Genomic DNA, 16993 nt, shown 5'->3' on the forward strand with positions numbered 1-16993 from the left:
TCACTAATCTGTAGGTCGTTTATTTTAGACATATATCTAGTTATCTGTTCATTAGAAAAATGAGCTGTGTAGTCCGTTGGTTGAAATTGATCCATTTTGTACACGAGTGCAGCAGTATTCAGTGGTGTTTTTTTACCGACAAGATGGCAGCTGTGTACTTTCCGGTCACGTGACTGCAAGATCTCTATAGCATTAATTTTACATCATGGATAGTGATAATGACAGTGTTCACAGCGAAAGCGAAGAAATAAACATTTCAGGAGAAAGCTAAAACCTGTAACTTGCTAACGCCGAGCAAAAACATGGCTGAATCCTGAATGACTCAATTTTGTATAAATAGGGGACGACATAGGCGGCAAAATGTAGTTTTTTTCCTGCCATGGAAGTGCACTTGTATACCAAGGAGGAAGCAATTTGCATTACAGCCGTGAATGAGGATTCAAAATGGCGGCTCGGCTCGGTTTTCCCTTTCGGGTGCTCTCGTTTTCTGTTAGAATTTGGTAAAGAAAAAAATAAATATATTATTTACCAGCTTAAGGTCGGTCCGTAAGGTGAAATACCATGACCTCGGCCCAGAGGGCCTCGCTCAGTACTTTCAAGACCTCGGTCACGGTATTTCACCATACGGACCTAACACATATATATATATGCTGCTGTATTTGCCACAAAACATATACTCTACTCCCAAAAAATGCTCTATGCTTGCTATAAATCATGCTCTACTCCGTACTAATATCCAGGATCAATTAAGTCCATCTAGCTATTAGGGATGGCGAAAACTAAAAAAAAATCTTGACCGACCACCGAGCCTCATTAGCCGGTTAAAGTCGGTTAACCTACGAGTTTAAACAGGGATGCAAACGGCGCGCCTTTTTCACGGCTTGTGCAGATCCGATTTGGAGTGTCTGAATAATTTCATCAGAGTAAATTCTGTATTAAAATTACTACATAAGCAAATGCCGTTACAGTCCATGAAAAAGCCGTGAAAAAGTCGGCATCTGCGCCTTTAGTTTGTGTGGAGAGATATGATCTGCAATAACATGCATTGTTGGCTACAGACCGAAACATACTTTCAGAATGCACTGGCCAAGGCAGGACTAAACTCCATGTGCCTTCTAATAATAATTTAAAAATAAAAACAGAATAGTAATTTGTAAACTAAAAAGCCTGTGTCTACACTTTTTTCTTTCGCCGAGTGGCAGGCAATGTTGCCAGATATTGCTGACGTTTTCCAGCCCAAAATATGCTCAAAACCCGCCAAAATCCACTTAAAACTGCCCAAATGGGCGGGAAACCGCCCAATCTAGCAACACTGGTGGCAGCTGTGTTCAACTGGGGCGGGACATGACTGAATGGGTGTTTCTGATTTGTCAGCTGTCTTTAACTGGGGCGGGAGATGACTGAATGGGTGTTTCTGATTTGTCAGCTGTCGTCCTTACACCGCATGGCATGCCCCAAGCGTTTACAACACAAAATTCCAGGTTCTCCTCTCCAAAATCGGCAGCTTCAAAACGATTGATTTTTTTTTTTTTTTCACCGACAACCAAAAAAAAAAATTAAATTAACTGATTAACGTTGATTCGGTCAACCACCGGTCAACATCCCTACTAGCTATTCATCTGCTACAAAAATCAGACTATACTTGCTCTAATCAATACTATGCTTTCTGCAACACATCCGAAAACCTACACTATACCCACATTAAAGATGTTGCATAGTCAAAAAACTCCCATGCAGGGATTGGCCAAGGATAGCTCACATGACATAAAATAGCTCCACCACTGATTGAGCAACGTATCTCATGATGTCAAAAAAAAAAAAAAAAGGATATGGTGTGAGTCAGTCATGGTATATCCTGGATACACCATGAACTGACGCCACAATTTCAAGCTTTATGGCCGACTCGAGTCACAGCTGTGGCTGTGTGTGTAGATCTATGCATCACGATCATGCCTAACGAGGCAGAGTTCAACCTCTAATTTTTTTTTTCAGGTTTATGACTAATTATTTGTAGTTCACACACTTTTAGTTTGGAAAGTTTTGATGAGGGATATAAATCTGATATCCCGTGCACTGAGAGGCTCCGGTTGAAATGATGGATTGCGCTGTACTCAAAGCTACACTCCCTACAATCGCACTATACTCTCTCGAATCCTCAGTATTAAAACCCGTTTGTGCTCCTCTGGGTCTTTCGGCGATGTATGAGCCGGATACTTAACCTTCGTGCACAGATAAAACACTGCTTGGTCCCGGACTCTGACTGACTGCAGACTGTACCTGTGAGAGTGTGTGTAAGACTCGGTGCATCACTGATCTGAGGACAGTCTGACGCTGCCATCATCATCTCCGCCGTATCTTTCTCCTTCTTCTTCTTCCCGGGTTCGTCGTCGTCGTCATCGTCCTCACTGTCGCTTTCACTCAGCTCATCAAAGCCGAAGTATTTAATCTTGTAGCTGGTGCCAGGTTCAGTGTCTCCGTCCTCACACACCCCGTCCTCGAAGCCGAAAAACTCCAGCTTGCACTCCAGCTTCGACTTAGTGGGACGATGCCTTAAAAAAAAGTATTTAAAATACATATCACTAAACTGCCTGAACGTGGTGTGTGTGTGTGTATATATACACCCGTGTGTGTGTGTGTGTGTGTACCTGCTGTACTTGGGAGGTTGCGTGTCAGTCCTTCTCCGGAACGTTCCGGTGTCCCCCAGATCGGATGGGGCGGTGCTCACACACTCCTCCACACTGCGCTCCATGGAGTCCTGGATGGTGACGTTACACACCGACACACACGACGGGTGCAGCAGTGTGTAATCTCTCACACGCCCGCGACCTTTCACCTCCGACCCCCCAGCTGTAGACATACTCGTGGAGACGGGGCAGACGACGGGTTTATTGCTGCTGTTTTCTCCTGACGGTTGGGAATTCTGGGAGTTCTCCTGTTCTCCTTTCTTACTGGCTCTTCGATAAACGCGGTCTCTCGCCGGTTTAATCAGAGGAAGCTGCTCAAAATCGATAGTTTCCTCCACCGTCTCAGACCCTCGCACTTCCTGTTCAGCAGGTTTGGAACTGTCCGACACGGTGCCGGTTTGTTCCGACGCGCCCTCTGTGTGCTCAGACGGGGAATTTTCGCTTAAATGATCGGCAGATTCTCTCGAGTCTTTATGGGTGAGTTTTAAATTAGTCGTGAGTGATGTGGGTTTAGAGCCGGCGACGTCGGGGGAGGGGCTCTGAAGTGGTGTTTCTAAGAGAAATTAAAGAAAAATAAATTTAACTTTATTTTCTGGATATTACAGCATGTTAAAGGTCCCATGGCATGATATTTTCACTTTCTGAGGTTTTTTAACGTTAAAATGAGTTCCTCTGACCTTCTTAAGTCACTCCAGCGGCTAGAAATTTCATAATGTGTAAACCAAACTATGCCCAACATTTGAGAATGGCGCGTCAAAACGGCGCGTTGAAAAGCTCTTCCCTTTACTACGTCAGCAAGGGAGATGATCCCCACGCCCCCCCTCTGGATTCCCACCCACTGTATGGATTGCCCCACCCAGTTGTAGTGAGGAGACCATAGAGGACACAACATGGCATCACCTAAGCGAGTAAAACATGGAAATTGCGCTGTACATGGATGTGACAACACAGAAAAGAGTCTGTTTTTACTGCCGACGGGAGAGCCCCTGAAGACGCAGTGGCTTAATTTTATTTACTTCAATAATACGCCGTCGAGTCTACCTAAGACGGTGTATGTTTGTCGGAAGCATTTTCCTGAGGAATGTTTCCACAACTTGGGACAGTACAGGGCAGGTTTTGCACATCAACTGTCACTGAAGCCTGGGTCCGTACCAAGCATCCCTGCCGCATCAGCCACAAACACCGAACAAGTAAGTGTATAACTGTTAAGTCGTTTTGCCGTGTTTTAAAATCGGTGCGTTAGCCTAGCAATGGCTACATTAGCTGTGCAGCTAACCGCTTCCTGCAGTTAGCCAGGTCCTCTGCGCTACAAAACTAAAGAGCATGCAGCATGCTCTGTTAAACTGAGTTTAGTCTGGAAACTGACTGTAACTTATGAGCTTATGTTTGACTATTGCTCCGCAATGCATGTCTTCTGTTGGATAAGCGATATGTTGCTGTAGTTGCTGCTTCTATCCTCTTTGGTTATGGAGTGCGTGTTCAAGCCTAGGGTATTATACGTTCATAAACTACCACTCCGAACACTCTCACTCTCTGTGTCAAGTTGAGTTTACAAAAGGAGTCCGAGGGAGAACGGGGTTTTGTCTTAGCAGCGTGGCTACAGGCGCTGATAGCAGCGAGTATGTGTGTGTGCGCGCAGCTTGGTCAAGCCCCTCCCCCTCCCCCCATGGCCTGCCCCCACCCTCTACCCTTCCCCGCCTCCTGCTTCTCATTAGCAAAACGACGCACTGGGAAAAGCGCTGAAATGGGGCTTTCTCCCAGGAGCCTATATTTACGTGCCGAGGGTTCATTTCGAGAAAGGCTGCGGATATAACATCCGGAAACCTCCACGAGCCTGTTTAAAGCATCAACAAACCACCATGACATGGGACCTTTAAAGAGTGTTTAGATAAACTTTCAGTCCATAAATGAGAGTTTGTTGTTGATACTTGGGGGGGGGGGACTGAAAGCACATTAAAGATCATGACACCAGCACTGAAACATCAGCAGAGTGGGAAAAAATTCCCAGCAAGCAGGAATGTTCAATATTGACAATAGAATCAGGATGAAAATGAGATCAGGTGTATAAAAAAAAAAGGGGGGGGGGAGGGATCAGAAACAAAATAAGGATCTAATACAGAAATGGGATTGGGAGCAGGTTCCCAAGAAAGGGACAGGAAGTGATCAGGAACGGGAATAGGATTTGGAGCAAGTGTAATCGGGAATACTGATGAAATTAGGATCAGGAGTGAAAATGGGAGCGGCTTCTGTAAGGAGAATTTTATCTTGAACATAACAGATCAGCGGTGAGACACAAACAGGTGAACAAAACCTGAATAAACCTTTAGGTGGATGGTCTTCCTGCTAATCTCGAGAGGGGGCGTGTCTTGATGACCTTATACAGCTTTTACTTTTAAGGAAGCCACACCCTTTCGTGGACGAGCTGTGTTAGTTATTAATTAATCAATCAATTCCTCACCAGAATGTAGTTACACATCTCAGCTGATAGTAACATTATTCATGTAACTGGGCGTTACCTGCATTAGCTCCGCCCTTTGCGTTCTGTCTACTGTGTTCTGCCTCTGACCCATGGGACGTCTCGCTCTGCTCCTCATCATCGCTGTCGAAGCCGAACGGGTCGTCTGCTTCATCGTCGTGCTCGAGGCGGGGCTTTTTGTGCAGCGTGGACGCATCGGGCGTGGCAGGGGTGTGGGCGGGGCGTCTGGTTCCGAGCTGGGCTTTATACGTCGTCTCTCCCCATTTGGTGCTAAGCGTCGCTTTCCTGTTCCCGAACACCTCCTCGAACTTCGAGTTCGCCTCGCCGCCCTTCCGCGTGTACGTCTTGCTGAACTTGGTTGTCATGGTGACGCGCGTTACATATTCCCTGCACGTAAACAGATCACAGGCATCACTATAATTACAAAGAAATAGTCGTGCTTTTTATAGCCTGTGATTTAACTCACCAAGTGCACTAGAGAGGTCAGAAAGTAACGTTACATGTGGAGTCCTGAAAACAATTCCGCTTCCTACGCCCTACATTCACACACTACACCCTACGTAGTACACTAGATGTCTAACAGGAAGACATTTGAGATTCAGCCCTGCAGTGCACCAAGCATAGAGGTGGTACATAAACAAAAGGCTTCCACTGCCCTTGTAGTAGCGCGCTAAATCTCACGACAGCCGTGTGTGTTTTTTAGGGAAACGAAACAGGAAGTGAGCAAGTTTTAACTGCAAGGTGACCGTTACTCCATGACACCTTTATGTTGGAATTTTTCTTTCTTGCGTTGCAGATTCTGAAAAGATCTGCCACCAGGTCCTCAGGTGATGTGCGTGTAGGGTTTATGGTCCTTTCACGCCACTTCTAAGAACGTTTAATCTTTTTGATAAAGATCTGATCATGTTTGATTCTTGTCTAACCCGTCGTCTCGTCAGCACAGCTTCACTTTCTGGCTTTATTCGTCAAATACATACAGACACAGTTACGTGTGATATCAAACGGACTCTTAATAATCTTTAAAACTTTAGGATCAGATTTCGCTCTTATTCAGCAAAACACACGTTGTCATTTAAGCGGGACAAGTGATGCAATCCCCAGAGAATTATTTTGGGAAACGTGTAAATGATTGACTGTCAGTGGAGTTTGTGATCTGATCAGGAGTGACAATGAAGTTCTCTATGAAGGTGACCACAATTCGAGATTTCTTATGACATACCTACAAATATATATACATAAACAAACCAAAGAATCGGATTTTCAGTCCACATTTCAGGAATAACACGTCAACAACCGATTCATAACATGCAGAACAGCAGAAAAGGAAAGTTTAATAACTGACAGCAGTTTTGGCTTTGCGCCCCAAAACAATCATAATAATAAAACCCTTACGATATCAAGAAGAGTATTTTTTAAATTATCATCATTATTGTGATCATGTGCAAAAAAGAACCCTTGACTGGCGCCAAAAGGACCCGAGACTGGCATGAAAGGACCCGAGACTGGTGCCAAAAGACCCAGGCGCTAAAAGACTCTGGACTGGCATGAAAGGACCCTAAACTGGCGCCAAAAGACCCAGGCGCTAAAAGACTCTAGACTGGCGCCAAAGGACCTTAGACTGGTGCTAAAAGGACCTGAGCCTGGCACCAAGGGACCATATACAGGTACAAAAAGGACCCTAGATGGGCACCAAAGGACCTTAAACTGGCGCTAAAAGACCCTAGACTGGTGCTAAAGGACCCCAGACTGGCACTAAAAGACTCTAGACTGGCACCAAAAGGACCTGAGCCTGGCACTAAAAGGACCCTAGATTGGTGCCAAAGGACCCCAGACTGGCACTAAAAGATTCTAGACTGGCACCAAAAGGCCTTGAGCCTGGCACCAAAAGGACCCTAGATTGGGACTAAAAGGACCTGAGCCTGGCACCAAAGGACCCTATATGGGTGCCAAAATGACCTGAGCCTGGCACTAAAAGGACCCTAGACTGGCGCCAAAGGACCCCAGACTGGCACTAAAAGGACCTGAGCCTGGCACCAAAGGACCCTATATGGGCGCCAAAAGGACCAGAGCATGGCACTAAAAGGAACCCAGACTGGCACTAAAAGAGTCTAGACTGGCACCAAAAGGACCTGAGCCTGGCACCAAAAGGACCCTAGACTGGGACTAAAAGACTCTAGACTGGCACTAAAAGGACCTGAGCCTGGCACCAAAGGACCCTATACGGGCGCCAAAAGGATGAAAGAACCTGGCATGAAAGAACCCGAGACTGGCGCCGAAAGACCTTAGACTTGCATGAAAAAGACTTTTGCGCTCAGTGACTGGATGCTGTGTGCAGAGATGTATTCTACACTGTAAAAAAAGAATAGTTGAGAATACTTGAAATTTCAAGGCAACCGTCTGCATTAAGAATTTTATGTTTTGCCAATGATGTGCCCATGATAATCCAAACTATGATAAAACTGTTATCTTTATTAAGAATTCTTAATTAAGTCAATTTTCAATTCCTCATTCTGCCAACATAGATTTCTCTTTTTGCTGAACAGTGGCATTCACAGTAGTACAAAAAGGCAATTGAGGTTATCAGACTTTTTTGGGGGGCTTTTTTCACCTTTATTTGGATAGGACAGTGTAGAGACAGGAAATGAAAGGGACAGGGAGGGATCGGGAAATGACCTTGGGTCGGAATCGAACCCGGGTCCCCGGATTTATGGTATGGCGCCTTAGCCACCTGAGCCACGACGCCATACCCACGACGTGGGTTTTAAAAACTTTATTTCAATATTGAAGTTTTGTAATTTTGTGTAAATTGTGATAACCTCAGGGGCATCGTGGCTCAGGTGGATAAGGCGCCATACCATAAATCCGGAGACCCGGGTTCGGTTCCGACCTGAGGTCATTTCCCGATCCCTCCCCATCTCTCTCTCTCCCGCTCATTTCCTGTCTCTACGCTGTCCTATCCAAATAGAGGTGAAAAAAGCCCCAAAAAAATCTAAAAAAAAAAAATTGTGATTGCCTTTTTGCACTACTGTGAATGCCACTGTTCAGCAAAAAGAGAAATCTATGTTGGCAGAATGAGGAATTGAAAATTGACTTAAGAATTCTTAATAAAGATAACAGTTTTATCATAGTTTGGATTATCATGGGCACATTGTTGGCAAAACATAAAATTCTTAATGCAGACGGTTGCCTTGAAATTTCAAGTATTCTCAACTATTTTTTTTTTTTTACAGTGTACAGGTACATGATCGAGGCGAGCCACAGGACCCTGAAGCGTGTTTAAGTTTAAATCCAGTGATACGAAGGCGAATATGGAGTAGCATTTGTATTTTCTTTCCGTGTTAATTGAACCAGGCATATTCATCATGATGACAAGACAAAATCAGTTTATCCCGAGTGAGAATACACTCCCCACTGTGTATTTATATTAATAATACATACTTATGTTCACGGTGTTTTCCTTCCCTTTTACTCAACTAGTAAATAGGAATAAAAAGGTTATGGTCGGGATGAGTGAATAATGGTACTGCTGCTTAGTCCAAATGGATTAAAGAGTTAATAATGTCGAGCCCTGCTGAGTGATGTTTTGTTGAGAGCAGAACTCAGCCCTGATATCAATATTACAGAAATACAGAATGTTAATAATTATATTTGAGATCTCATTAATACTTTTATAGCTGAACTGAATGAACACTAATCCACACAGCCACGCCCCAAAATCTAGTGGAAATTTTCACAGAAGAGCGGAGCTGCTTATAAATCTGGAATGGGACGTTCAACAAGAACATAAGAGCATTTTATCCTTGTAGTATAGATCCTGATTTATGTCATTATCTGTTTACAAATATAATTATTAACGTTCTGTATTTCTGTAACATTGATATCAGGGCTGAGTTCTGCTCTCAACAAAACATCACTCAGCAGGGCTCGACATTATTAACTCTTTAATCCATTCGGACTAAGCAGCAGTACCATTATTCACTCATCCCGACCATAACCTTTTTATTCCTATCTATTTACTAGTTGAGTAAAAGGGAAGGAAAACACCGTGAACATAAGTATGTATTATTAATATAAATACACAGTGGGGAGTGTATTCTCACTTGGGATAAATATATTAATAAAATATTATATAAGGCAGATTCTACCGTAACTGGATCCATTAATCACTTGCCCACAAAATAAGAAATTTTTCTTGTCCTTTTTTCAGTGAGGTAATATTTTCAAGATTGAAAATATGGTATTTGGTCTTCTAAAACAGCACGTCATTTAAAAATACACTGAGTATATCAATAAAAGATTTTTAAAGAATAAAGTTCTATTTCTTTGACATATCTGACAGACATAACTCCCATTTTAAAAATCACTTTCATTATCCCTGTTGCTATCGTCAGTGAATTTCTGTCAGATGACCTGACGATAGACTCAGCCATTATGGATCTTTGGTAGTTATCGTGTGGAAGCAGGCTTTATCATTTTTGGGTGTCAACAGATAGACTTGAAATAGATCAACAGCAAAAAAACTATTTCGTTCACGAGAGAAGCCCACAGTTATTTTTAAAAAATGCTATCGTCAGTCTGTCAGTCAAATGCACCTGACGATAGCAAAATTCAAGCCCTCACCACGCACATGTTGACTGATGCAAAGAGGAAATTCTACTGCGCATGATTTTTGTGACGGCAGACATTTACTTCCGGGCAAGACTTGGAGTTCTGACAGCTAGATTTCATCAAATAAATCAAGGTAAGATTTTCAGTCAGCTATCCTGACGATAGAAATTTTTGACGATAGAAACATTGAGAATATATTTGTGCATTCATATTTAAATTTTTCTGGAGGAAAACTATCGTAAGTTGAGATAAATCGGAGCCACTTGCGACCCTTTCAGCCGACAGGCCATTTCAATGTGTTATTTCCCCGCGAAAGTGACACAGTCGTGTCTATCGTCACTGTTCTGACAATTATTGTTGATATTTCAATTTTGAAAATAAATTATCTTTTTTATTTCAATATTTTATTTTATTATTTGGTTCTAGTGATGAGGTATTTAATATTATTACTAAATTTGTCAGACTAATAACGTAAGAAACAGTTTTGTTGCTATTGTCATCTAGAGTGTCTGTCAGAATATGATGTAGACGTTAGTTTGTCTGTCAGATTTTGATGATAGAAACCGATATGTTTCTATTGTCATTTAGCATGTCTGTCATGTCAGGCTTTTATTAATTAGTTACCAGGACTACTGTCCTAAAATTTACTGTGAATGTCCAAGACCCCAAATGCTACTAGAAAAACTTAATAGAATGATCAAAATAATCAATTCAGCAATTTAAGGAGATGGGACTTAACTGGCCTCTGTTATGGTAGAATCTGCCATAAATAAATAAATAAATAAATAAATAAATAATAAATATATTAATAATTTATAATGAGATCAGACACTGATATTGAGATGTTGAGGCTCCAGGTCATCCCAAAGGTGTTCAGTGGGGTTGAGGTCAGTCAGGACTCTGTGCAGGACACTCGAGATCTTTACTCCAACCCGAACACACCATGGAGCTCTGTGCACAGACGCACCGTCATGCTGGAACAGGTTTGGATCTCTAACACTACGTTCAGACTGCAACCTGAAACGACCCATATCCGATTTGTTGTGAAATCCGATTTTTTTGTTAGGCCGTTCACATTACCAATTATATGAGACTTGTATGCGATCTCCAATATGAACGGAAAACGACCCAAAAGTGTCCCGCATGCGCAAATTGACACGTAATAAGCACATCTACGTAATATGTAAACAAAAAAAAAGCGCACTCTTCAAGTTTAATGATTTCTTTTGTTTGTTTGTTTAATTATCTGGTTGGTGTTAAAGTGTGAGGTCTCGTGTGTGTTTTTGTTTCTGAACTGAAATGAAAACGTGTAGCCTGGTAACGAGGGTTGACTCCTAAATGTCTCTCTAATTTCTACATAAGTGCACTACATGTTACTAGGAAGTAATGGATTTTTAAACTCTATATAGTGCACTCGAGCTTCAGTAGGCAGTCATTTGGGATGCGGCCGCTGTATTACCAAACTCTTAATTCAGGCTTAATAATTTGCACATATTTATTTCATCATATTAATAAACTTTTTCTACATTTTTATAAATATTTATTTAGGTTGTTTATAGCCAGCTGAATTCTGCAGCTTCTCTCAGCGCTGGCTCAAGGTGCAGAAACACCAGTGCAGTTTGCGATGGAGATGAGGCGAGACCTGGCGATGTGGTTTTTGTGGCGGCGGCGGCGGAACTCACACAATAATCTGATTAATGTGGGCAGCAGACTAATGAGACCGAAGGTGTCAAATTAGTGGAAATTTCCAGAACAATCTTATAATCTTGTAATACAGGATGGTTTAAGTTATAAATCAGTTATAGAAACTGTTTTATTTAATCAGGCTAACAGATCAACATCCAGGTCCCTACCAAATCCACCATTAGCTTGATCAATTCTATAAAAGTCTATTTAAATTCTGAAAACTGTACAAATGTTGTTGTTTTCCACCAAAGAGGCGGGATTAGCCAACGCAGAATAGTGACGTTTGTCTCTTGTTGATGATGTGTAGGTCGCATGAATGCGACCTGTCCGGTCAGACTGCAGTCGCATGTGAAAATATCGGATATGCATCGGATTTAGGACCACATATCCAAGCGGCCTGGGTCGCATGTGAAAAAATCGGATCTGTGTCGTTCAGAGTGTCAATAACAAATCGGATACAGGTCGCATATGGGCAAAAAAATTGGATATGGGTCGTTTCAGGGTGCAGTCTGAACGTAGTCTTAGATCCAGTGAAGGGAAACTCTAACACTACAGCTTACAGAGACATTCTACACAACTGTGCGCCTTCAGCTCTGGGTGAACAGTTTGAGGAAAAAAACAGATCAAGTGTCAGGGGGCACATACTTTTGGTCAGAGTGCATAAATCCCAACACACTGAGCCTGGGAGTTCTGATATAAAGCCAAAATACAAAATAATGAAAAAATAAGCTGTAACTCACTTTAATGCTTAAGATTACTGAGTTACTTTTTTTAATCAATCACTAAATTATTCAAAATTATTTAAACAAAATCAATTTTAGGGAAATTAAATATGCAGATTTATAAATTACATATTAGCACATTAAAGCTACACATTAATACACAAACACATTACAAACATAGCAACAAACTGCATAGTTAATTGTGCATAAAAATAAATATTATATATATAATTTATTATTTTTTTTTATCTCGATGATAACCGAATGAACTGTTTGCTTAGCTTTAGCATGAGCTAATAGCATTAGCTTATAGTTATCCAGAACTGCTGTTTTATCTCATGTTTACACTCAGGACATAACGTGAAACAAAATGCAAAAACAAAACAGTGTTTATTTTGTTTATTTCTGTAAAAATAATTTTTGTAATTAAAATAAAAAATAATAAAATGGCAGATATTAAAGCACTGAGGTATCTCACCTGCGGCCTGCTGCTGTGTGCTAACCGGCTAATCCGCTCAAACACACGCGCGAGCTTCCAGCCAAAATAAATTAAATAAAAAATAAATATATACAAAACTCACAAGAATAAAACAAATACAAAATTATATATTATATTTATTTTAAATATTATTATTTATCATTATGTTTATAAGCTGTTCCGCTTGACTATGATGCGCCATGAAAAATAAACCCCGCCTCTTCCGGTCTTATGAGAAACCGGATATACAATTCACCTAAACATTACTTTTAGATTATTTTTACTGAATTATCGTTTATTCGGTATTATCTATCCAACAGAACAATCTATATAGCTGAATAAACAAGTTATTGTTGTTTATTTGGCAAATTAAAAATATTAAAGCGCTAACTTCATTTCCTGTAGAGCCAGTTTTGGCCTGTGGAGGCGGAAACCCGGATGCGAGAGAGGCGTCTAATTGGTTAGCGGGAACTGTTGCTCTATGGGATTTGTAGTTCTCTATAAACTACACGACAAAAATCAACGATAGCTGATGACAAAGATATTAAAATTTCGGCACTAGAAATTAAGAAAAAAAATCCTCAGCGGCAGTTTTTCAGTCTCAGTAAACACTAATAATAAATGTAGGTTATTTAAATTAAAATGAAATAAATATGTTTTGTTGTTGTTTAGGATTACATCTTGCATATTTTTCAAAAAGCAAAACTTTCTTAATTCCAGACTGTTAATGATTAAAATTGGCTGAATGTGTAACAGTAAATGCTGTTTTGCCAAAATTTACACTAAATTTCAATTTCTAAACACGCTTTCTTCTTATTATTATTAATTTATTTTTCGGGACTAAAGAAAAAATAAATTAAACACAACTTAAGAGTTTTAGAACATCTCAAACCACCTGATGAAATAATTCAGTCATGTCTTATTCCAAAGATTAAAAATGAAAGAGGAGAAATGTCTATTTTTATTTGTTGTCCATGTTATTTTATTGTAACTGTAACTTTATTATTGAAGAAAGCTCAGGTAAAACCCTACCATTTCCTTCTTTATTTTTAAAATTTTGTTTCGTTTGTCATATTTACTTTAGAGGACTTCGAGCTGTTTTTAAATGGATTAAAGTGCAATAAAAATGAGTTTCAGTGACCAGCTCTAGTGTAATAGTGCAGTTCTGATTGTGACCGCTAGATGTCAGTGTTGTCTAAAGAAAACTGATCAGTTAGAAAAAAAAATCAAGTTTACTCAGCATCAAAAATAGAGGCTTTTTGATTTGTTGACCTCATTGTTGTTATGACCGAATAATAATCTCATGTTTCTGGCTCAGACAGTGTTTGCTCTGTAGCTCAGATACAGTCTGTAAAATCCTGTAAAAATAGAGCAGAAAGGTTACCAACCGAAAACAAATAACATGATAAATGACATCTCAATTTTTCTATAAATATATTTTAATAAAAATCCTTCCATTACTTGTATGTTAAGACAAGAATTTTTCTATTTTATTAATTATATTTAACCATTAGCGCTGTCGCCTCACAGCAAGAAGGTCCTGGGTTCGAGCCCCGGGGCCGGCGAGGGCCTTTCTGTGCGGAGTTTGCATGTTCTCCCCGTGTCCGCGTGGGTTTCCTCCGGGTGCTCCGGTTTCCCCCACAGTCCAAAGACATGCAGGTTAGGTTAACTGGTGACTCTAAATTGAGCGTAGGTGTGAATGTGAGTGTGAATGGTTGTCTGTGTCTATGTGTCAGCCCTGTGATGACCTGGCGACTTGTCCAGGGTGAACCCCGCCTTTCGCCCGTAGTCAGCTGGGATAGGATCCAGCTCGCCTGCGACCCTGGAGAACAGGATAAAGCGGCTACAGATAATGAGATGAGATAGATAGATAGATAGATAAGTTCACTAATCAATCAACCAATCAATTAATTGCAAAATAAATACTGCTTTCTGGACATCTGACCTGGAAAAGTGTTTGCACGACACAAGTTTAGATTATTATTATTATTATTATTGTTGTTGTTGTTAAAAGAAGCCACAACACATCACAGTATTTTACTTTTTTAATACGCAGAATAATAAGCAAAATATTTAAATACACCTTTTTAAAAAAAAGATTTAAAAGCCCTAAACCTCATACAGCAAAAATTCTGCTTATTTTACAAACCTGGTATAAAATCCAGCAAAGGTTCTTCATATGTTCTTAATATTTTGTCCGTGTGCTCAGGCTGAGAATTCTTCTTCTTTGATTAATATTCCATTTATCTTTATGAAAATAAAACCAACCTAAAAAACACAACAATGACTAAAGTAACCAGAGGCTTGTTTTGTAAACTGTAAACAATAATAATATTATAATTCAACACTTTTAACAAAAAAACCCTATAAAATAAAGTCTAAAAAATATACATGTAAATCTCCATCAACATGCACTTTAAGGCGGAGCTTCACCCTGTCAATCATTAGAAGGCTGTCACTAATTGGCCTCAGACCACCAAACCACAGACGGGTGGAGAGTCGAGGTCAAGGGTCAATCTCCATGGGAACAACAGTGAGGGGGATGTCTTCATTCCCACGGCGAACGATGATGTGCAGCACAGTGTGTGAGTTAATCACAGCACTGACATCAGCAGCAGAGGAAATCCGCACCCCGTTCACCGAAATGATGATGTCATTCTCCTTAACTCCGCCTCTACAGAGAGAGACACAGACAGACGAGAGAGAGACAGAGAAAGAGACACAGACAGACAAGAGAGAAAGATACAGAGAAAGAGAGACAGAGAGAAAGACAGACAAGAGAGAAAGAGACAGAAAGAGAGACAGACAGACAAGCAGAGAGAGACACAGAGAAAGACAGTGAGAGAGAGACAGACAGACACAGAGAGAGAAAGACAGAGAGACACACAGACAGAGAAATAGACAGAGAGAGAGACAGACAGACAGAAAGAGAGAGAAAGAGAGACAGATACAGAGAGAGAGACAGGGAGAGAGACAGACAGACGAGAGAGAAAGAGACAGAAAGAGACAGACAGACAGAGAGAAAGAGACACAGAGAGAGAGAGACAGACAGACAGACAAGCAGAGAGAGAGACACAGACAGAGAGAGATGCACAGAGAAAGACAGACAGAGAGAGAGACACAGACAGAGAAATAGACACAGACAGACAGAGAAAGACAGACAGAGAGACAGAGAAAGCAACAGAGAGACAGAGACAGACAGACAGAGAAAGAGAGAGATATGTTTAAAACTGGTGTTTGTCACTGATTTCCTGAAGCATTGTGACCGTCCTATCGTTTGTTTGTTATAAACATGGCCGCCTCCACGTTCGTCTGTAGTTCATGTTATGCTCACTGGTGTATTTTCTCCTCAGATCAGTGAAGTGTGGCGTCAGTGTTCCAGATTTAACAGGTGTCTGTGTGCCAGTGAGGTGTGTGGATATCGAGTGCAGTGGAAGTGTTTTAAAGGGACGCCGGGTTTCCTGCTGCTGAGAGACGCCATGTCGGTTTATTCATCCTGAAGAAATGCGGGTCATTTCATTCCTTCCTGTTTATCTGAGACACAGAGAGGAATGACAATAAAACCCTCTTCACTTGTCTTGACTTGACTTGGTGAGGTTCGTGACAGCCTCATTGTACACACACACACACACACACACACACACACACACACACTTTATTCTGCTTATGGTGTACACTGGAGTTCAGTATGATCCTGTGGTCTGAGGTTTTATAACTTAAGTGAAAAAGGATCAAGGATAATAAACCCTAAAGAAGTAAAATGCTGTACACACACACACACACACACACACACACACACACACACACACACACACAAGTTGTAAATTGTGGTCACAAAATACTGAGCTAGAGGATTTTTTAAGGATGAATAAATGTGGGTCAGAGAGTCTGTGTGTGTGTGTGTGCGCGCGCACTACTGAGGTAGGGGTGTAATAAAAATGTGAAACGTGCCATGCAGCAGAGCCAAAGACAACATCCCTCATGTAGTCTGAAGCCAATAAAAACTCCACTGGCTGTGTTCCAATCCTGCATTTAACCCACTCTTACCCACTAACCCTCAGTTTAAGGGCACTTCTGTTACTTCAGCACTGCACTAATCTGATCCCGATTCCTTTTTCATAATGACAGATTCACGTAAACAGGAGCAACGTAAACATCTCATCGCCTAAAGCACGAGCATGTATTCATGCTATCTGTCCATTGCACTGATGGCTGGTTAGCAGCTGGTTAGCAAGTTAGCTAATTAAAATGCTCCTCAGTTAGCCACACATACCCCTTTTCCACCAAATCAGTTCCAGGGCTGGTTCGGGGCCGGTGCTGGTTCACAACTCGTTCAACT

General features: G+C 41.1%; 2 protein-coding genes across 3 annotated transcripts in view; both read right to left on the reverse strand.

The window, feature by feature from the left end:
- The window catches only part of wapla (WAPL cohesin release factor a), a 44558-nt gene extending 31692 nt beyond the window's left edge, over positions 1-12866 (reverse strand). Inside the window, exons 1-5 of one of the 2 annotated variants that reach the window (XM_060933288.1) lie at positions 12655-12866; positions 10601-10719; positions 5201-5547; positions 2646-3237; positions 2278-2549 (exon numbers count right to left, since the gene is read on the reverse strand). In XM_060933288.1, coding sequence (XP_060789271.1) covers positions 2278-2549; positions 2646-3237; positions 5201-5525 — 1189 coding nt within the window. In that variant the 5' untranslated portion in view covers positions 5526-5547; positions 10601-10719; positions 12655-12866. The remainder of the gene's footprint in view (positions 1-2277; positions 2550-2645; positions 3238-5200; positions 5548-10600; positions 10720-12654) is intronic. The other variant, XM_060933286.1, reaches the window with a different exon arrangement.
- Positions 12867-14710: 1844 nt separating this feature from the next.
- Positions 14711-16993, reverse strand: part of LOC132894053 (serine protease HTRA1A-like) — a 58580-nt gene continuing 56297 nt past the window's right edge. The window contains exon 9 of the mRNA XM_060933289.1: positions 14711-15328. Coding sequence (XP_060789272.1) covers positions 15160-15328 — 169 coding nt within the window. The 3' untranslated portion in view covers positions 14711-15159. The remainder of the gene's footprint in view (positions 15329-16993) is intronic.

This window comes from Neoarius graeffei, chromosome 11 (assembly GCF_027579695.1).
Source record: "Neoarius graeffei isolate fNeoGra1 chromosome 11, fNeoGra1.pri, whole genome shotgun sequence".
Lineage (NCBI taxonomy): Eukaryota > Metazoa > Chordata > Actinopteri > Siluriformes > Ariidae > Neoarius > Neoarius graeffei.